Source organism: Trypanosoma equiperdum (genome assembly GCF_001457755.1).
Source record: "Trypanosoma equiperdum strain OVI genome assembly, contig: ctg_1286, whole genome shotgun sequence".
Lineage (NCBI taxonomy): Eukaryota > Euglenozoa > Kinetoplastea > Trypanosomatida > Trypanosomatidae > Trypanosoma > Trypanosoma equiperdum.
The window spans coordinates 14,660-19,790 of NW_027123267.1; the positions used below are offsets into that span (position 1 = coordinate 14,660).

At 51.0% G+C, this 5,131-nt stretch overlaps 3 protein-coding genes across 3 annotated transcripts; all 3 read right to left on the bottom strand.

Annotated features, from left to right (window-relative positions):
• Positions 1 to 634: 634 nt before the first annotated feature.
• TEOVI_000687600 (protein transport protein SEC23) lies at positions 635 to 2,869 on the bottom strand (the record flags this gene model as incomplete). Its single annotated transcript, XM_067220998.1, has 1 exon — positions 635 to 2,869. One exon carries the CDS (start codon positions 2,867 to 2,869, stop codon positions 635 to 637), a length of 2,235 nt encoding a protein of 744 aa, XP_067077099.1.
• Positions 2,870 to 3,150: 281 nt separating this feature from the next.
• TEOVI_000687700 (uncharacterized protein) lies at positions 3,151 to 3,906 on the bottom strand (the record flags this gene model as incomplete). Its single annotated transcript, XM_067220999.1, has 1 exon — positions 3,151 to 3,906. The coding sequence occupies one exon, from the start codon at positions 3,904 to 3,906 to the stop codon at positions 3,151 to 3,153; it is 756 nt and encodes a 251-aa protein (XP_067077100.1).
• A 366-nt stretch (positions 3,907 to 4,272) lies between these two features.
• On the bottom strand, positions 4,273 to 4,866 carry TEOVI_000687800 (uncharacterized protein; the record flags this gene model as incomplete). Its single annotated transcript, XM_067221000.1, has 1 exon — positions 4,273 to 4,866. The coding sequence occupies one exon, from the start codon at positions 4,864 to 4,866 to the stop codon at positions 4,273 to 4,275; it is 594 nt and encodes a 197-aa protein (XP_067077101.1).
• Positions 4,867 to 5,131: the final 265 nt, after the last annotated feature.

Below are 5,131 nucleotides of genomic sequence, written 5' to 3' on the forward strand. Positions count from 1 at the left end.
GATACAAAAGGTAAGTGAGGACTAAGGTGGGGGGGGGGCGATATGAGTGATCGCATCGCACTTTTAACTGCAGCTGTCCGACAGGCCAATAAAAGGAATACGGCTCGTGACGTGACAACAACAGGAAAGTACAACAGACAGACAAAAAAAGAAGGAACCGACATACCGATGGGGAACACGCGCGCGCTGCGTGGAGGAGGTGGCGGAACCGGTTGGATGAAGGAAGAGAAGAGGGGGATGACAGGGCAAAGGGCCCTAACCGCTGAATTCACTCCCTCCTTCCCACCTTTTCTTTACCCACTCCTCCCGTTTTCTATTCTTTGAGTTAAATTCATACGCTTTCCTTCATTGTTCAACTCTTTTTTGTTCTCCCCACTCCGTCGTTCTCTCCATTCCTCCACACCCCGCCTTTGTTGTCCGGCTACTTGCCGCACACTTTTAAAACCACGCTTCTTTTTCTCTTATTGTTGTTTCTTTTTTGAAATAAGATGCAATTACATTACGGTAGAGAGGAACCCGATGAAGAGGGTTGGTATTCTTATTCTGCTTAGATCAGAGATGAGAGGCACAGGGCAACAACAGCAACAACAATAACTTCACCAACAAAAATATACCCCGAATTGACCCACGGCATCTACTGGGAAACTGCGAGCCTCTTTAGGTGATCAATAAACACACTTAGAGATGCATCATCCGTGTACACCAATTCCTCCTCACTACCGCCGTAACCCCGGCCCCCGTCGCTACCGTAAGAACGGCTCGGATTAATTCTATTGCGAAGAATACGTGCATCAGGATCATCTTGGCACACGTAAATAAATCGCGGTGTCGGATACCTACCTCCTACAAGCCTCGCTGCGTCATCAACAGGATACTGCAGGAACTCTTTGAAGTTCGCATATTCTTCCTGCTCAGCATACCCTGCTTTCTTCCACGCGGCAATTGTGGAGCCCAAGTGGACAAGAACTTCAAAGAAGGTATCAAGAAGAAGTATGTTATCCGGTTGAATCGCAGCACTATCCAGTGAAACGGGCTGAGGTGGGGCATCCATACGGTAGCTGTACAAAGTCGGTTGAATTTGGATGATTGAATCTTGCACGGATGACTTTAGCAGCATAAGACGCAGTATGGTGGTTTCATCAGGACTCGAGTTGAAAACGTGCAGATATCCGGACCGGCGGAGATGAAACATAAACGCAGGAAAGAACACAAACTCTTGTGGAAGACTCAACGAGGAAGGCTGATCCTTGATGTAGGTACCGAATCGGTTCACAAGGCGCACAATTGTCCTGTCAAGCCACCGAAGGACATCAAACAACGGGGCTGTATCTGCCCGGTGCAACGCCTCACGGGCTAATAAGACAGCGGCCGTCTCCTGATCAAATGACGCTGCCAGCTCCGGCATACTTGTCACTTGCTGCACCACATGCTTTCGCGTGCAAACACGGACACGCGTCTCGCGACCAATTTCATACTTGGTAACGAACTGAACATATCGGAACGGCTGTTTTTGTGCTTCAGGTACCGTCATTGTGTCAAAGTAAATCGCAAAATTCGTTGTGGAATCCATCATGCAGGCGGTCCACTGACAAGTGCCCCCCATCCCAATTTCTGAGTCAGCCACCGAGGACGACTTCTTACCCGTACCGACGCACTGTCCAATAACGCCCATAACTTTCCACGAAGGGGAAGTTATAATGTCCATCGTAACGTTGAGAGCCATTTTCAACGAACCGTCTTCCCTACGCTCAAAGAAACGATCGAGGGACTGGCGGAGTGTTTCCTTCCTCCATGACTCGTCGTTCAGAATAACGCCTCCCGAAGCCTGGATACACAACTTCATCTCCGCCACACCCGTCTGGTCGAGCGATGCAGTGAAACAACTTAGCGAGTGCCCGTTTTTCACAATACGCTGCATTAACTTGTCGTAGAAAGCACACGAACTATCCCAGAAGGCGGCGGCAGCGGTGCCGTCACGTATATCAGCATGCTGACGAATAAATTTCTCCCGCGTTGTTTCTACGGCTATGCCAGGCCCTTCCGTGCATATGCCGGAAATGAAGGCGAGAATGCAAGAGCCGGTGTTGGGTGACACCATTTCAAGAAAGGCAGATGCTACGGAGAGGGCGGCGCCGGTGCAGCGGAGCGGACGATGTGCTTTTCGTACGGGCCACAAGTCCTGCTGTAACTCTTGGAAAATGGAGTCCATCGTCTGCTGCAGGCTGGCACGGGTGCCGTAGAACCTCTGCGCATCAGTTATCACACCTTTGAGAGTTTCTACAGTCGCCTCCTGTGATCCCCGAAACACCAACGAACGTGGATAATCTGTAACACCGCTCAACTCGTGAATTTGCACAGTCGCCCCGTAAGTGATGAGGCACACGAATGCTCCCTCAGGGATCTTGTTAAATGCACACCCCACAAACTCCCTTAATCCAAAAAGCTCCAGTTCTGTGTCTACACACGTATCCACGACAAAGGCGAAGGTGGGCGGGTTACGGTCCGCAAAACTCACGTATTCTACTGTCTCGTTGCCTCTCAACAGCTCTTGCGGCAAATCATTGCCCGCCATATAGGCGTAATGTGGCGGGAAGCTATTTTTCTTGCCGCAAAGAGGGCATCCCCACATCTTTGAGCGGAAGTCAATGCTGCAGTAGGGGTTGACGATTCCACCACATACGCAACGCAGCGGCTCAGATGAGAGTTCGATGCATGGAGTCTCGATGGGGGCGTAGACGCAGCCGAGTGGGACCACCATCCGCGCCGCGTCGATTCGGTTGGATGGGTACAAACCCCACGACCATCGGATGGGGTCACACTCAAACACCTGCTCTTCCGGCATTTGCTGTGGTATTCCGTATTGGTCCATCACTACCCGCCTACTTGTTTCACTGGCACTTCTTCCACTAACCCCATGTAGTGAACAGCGGCGTTATACCACCACGCGCCGGACAAACAGAGGTTTGAAAGAATATGTGCATAAGGGCAATAAAGAAAGAAAAGCAGAAAACTTTTTTTTTAAAAGCCAATTCCCAAAGGAACAATAACATAAACCACGGAAAACTTGCCTTCCCTTTCGAGGCAAATTACACATTATCCATCCATGAACCACAGCGACAAACACGGGAGTTTTTTTAAATCACTTCCACGTCATTTCCCCTTTTGGAAGAACGATCCAAGAACATCGTCCTCTTCTTCCTTCCCCACGAAAGAACCTCCGGGGTTGGGAGCGCTGCCGGTCAATACGCTTAGTTCAGCGCTTAGCCATGTGGCCAGGGAGCCTCCACCCTCTAATTTGTTTTCGACCGCTGCCCGCACCGATGCAAGCCATTGTTGGGCCTCTCCCCTCAGAGTGGCAGCGCGTTCGGGAGAGGTTTGAAGCGCACGTAGCCATTCTTCTTTTGCCTCGTTGTACCGTGACATAAGGCCGGCTATGTACCGCAACTGTGCCGACATCGATGCACCAGCGACCGACTCGCTAGACGGCACTTCGTCGTTTCTGGCACCGAGTTGATCAATCCACACGCGAGGAAAAATGTTCAGCAATGACCACCACGAGGCCACCTTCGACAACCCCCTTTCGAACTCATCACTGTCCGCTGGGCTCAGTGCCCGCACAGCCGTTACCGCTTCAGGTATTACTCTGCTTACCGCCGTCAGTACGCGTCGCTTCCCGGCTTCCGGGACACCGTTGGCTGCGCATGTGAGGAGGAGCTCGTGTACCACATACAACAACGCGCAGCGTGTGGAGGCACTTGTGGCTGGGTCTTGCATTCGCTCATTTATGGCTCCCATGATAACGTCTACACTAGAGGCGTGAAGGGCACACCATGTCGCAACACTTATAATGGAACCCGCGGAGCTTCCAACAAGATCCAGCCTGCGATCCACCTTTTCCTTGTTCATGCTTACTAGAACTCGCCCCTACCAGCTACTGACACCGGCGGATTGCGCTACGTGTAAATGTTCGCACGTTCGTGCGTAATAATTGCAGTGAAAAGAACAACACGGTAATGGTCACTTGAGCGGGTTACATCGACGTGAGACTACACCGATTCCCATTTGAAACATTCATTCTCATTTTGTTTAATTTTTACAAATGACCGTCTGTTTCCTTGTTCTCTCTTTTTGGCTCTAGTTTCCCCTTGAGACCCCACTCACGTCCCTCAGCGGCCGACTTGCAAAACAATGACAAGAGCAACATGACACGGCGCCAACTATGTTGAAAATACGAGCACAAGTACTGCTCCCCAACCGGTGACCATAAGTCGATTAGAAGTCCATCAGCGCGTAACGAACACGCGCTGTAAACTGTCGGGAGTTTTCAGTAGAGAACGCCCAACGGGGATCTTCCTTCCTTAGCCACGCAATTACGTACGCAACTTGCAAGTCGCTTGGGAGATCAAACTCCGTTTCCATCCGGTGCTGCCGTATCTCGCCGGTGTGCATCGGCTTCCCGGCAACCTGTAGCCCAACGTCATTTGCTGCGCGCAGGGAGTTGCGGACATCCATCAAAACATCGCCTGTTGCGGGGTTCTTTTGAACGACATAATATTGCTGCCCGTGGGATTCCAACACGACCCACTCGTGCTTCTGACGGAAAAGCCGAGCCATACGGTTAGACTCGCATGTCGTATAGAACGTTGACAAGTGCCGAAGTGGATCCTGGGCCTTAAGAAGTACATCCCTGTGAATGATAACGCGCCCCTCCTTTGAGCAACAGTCGCTAGCGAAGTCTAGCGCAAGTCCACAAGCTGTTGCTGCACCGCAAATGCCAAGGTGGTCAGCCAATGTTAGGCGCAGTGGCAGTGCAGTAATTGACAAGGCAGCGCCGGCCATCGCACCGCCCGTGAGGCCTTGGCCCATCGCCGCCGGCTTTAGACACTTGCTTGATTTGTGTTCCTTCACCACCCCTTTATGGGCCTTCAGACTCTGCACATGAAATGCCAATAGTATTGGTAACTTGTAACGTGACAGATTTGTTTAGCAACATTTGGCGGCACCCGTAAAACTGCGCAAGATCTGTTAGAGCGCGACATGTAGTGGGTTAAAAAGGAAATGTCGAAATAACAGGAGAACGATCTGGACGTAAAACGAAGCAAACGACTCAAGTCAAAATCAAAAAAAAAAA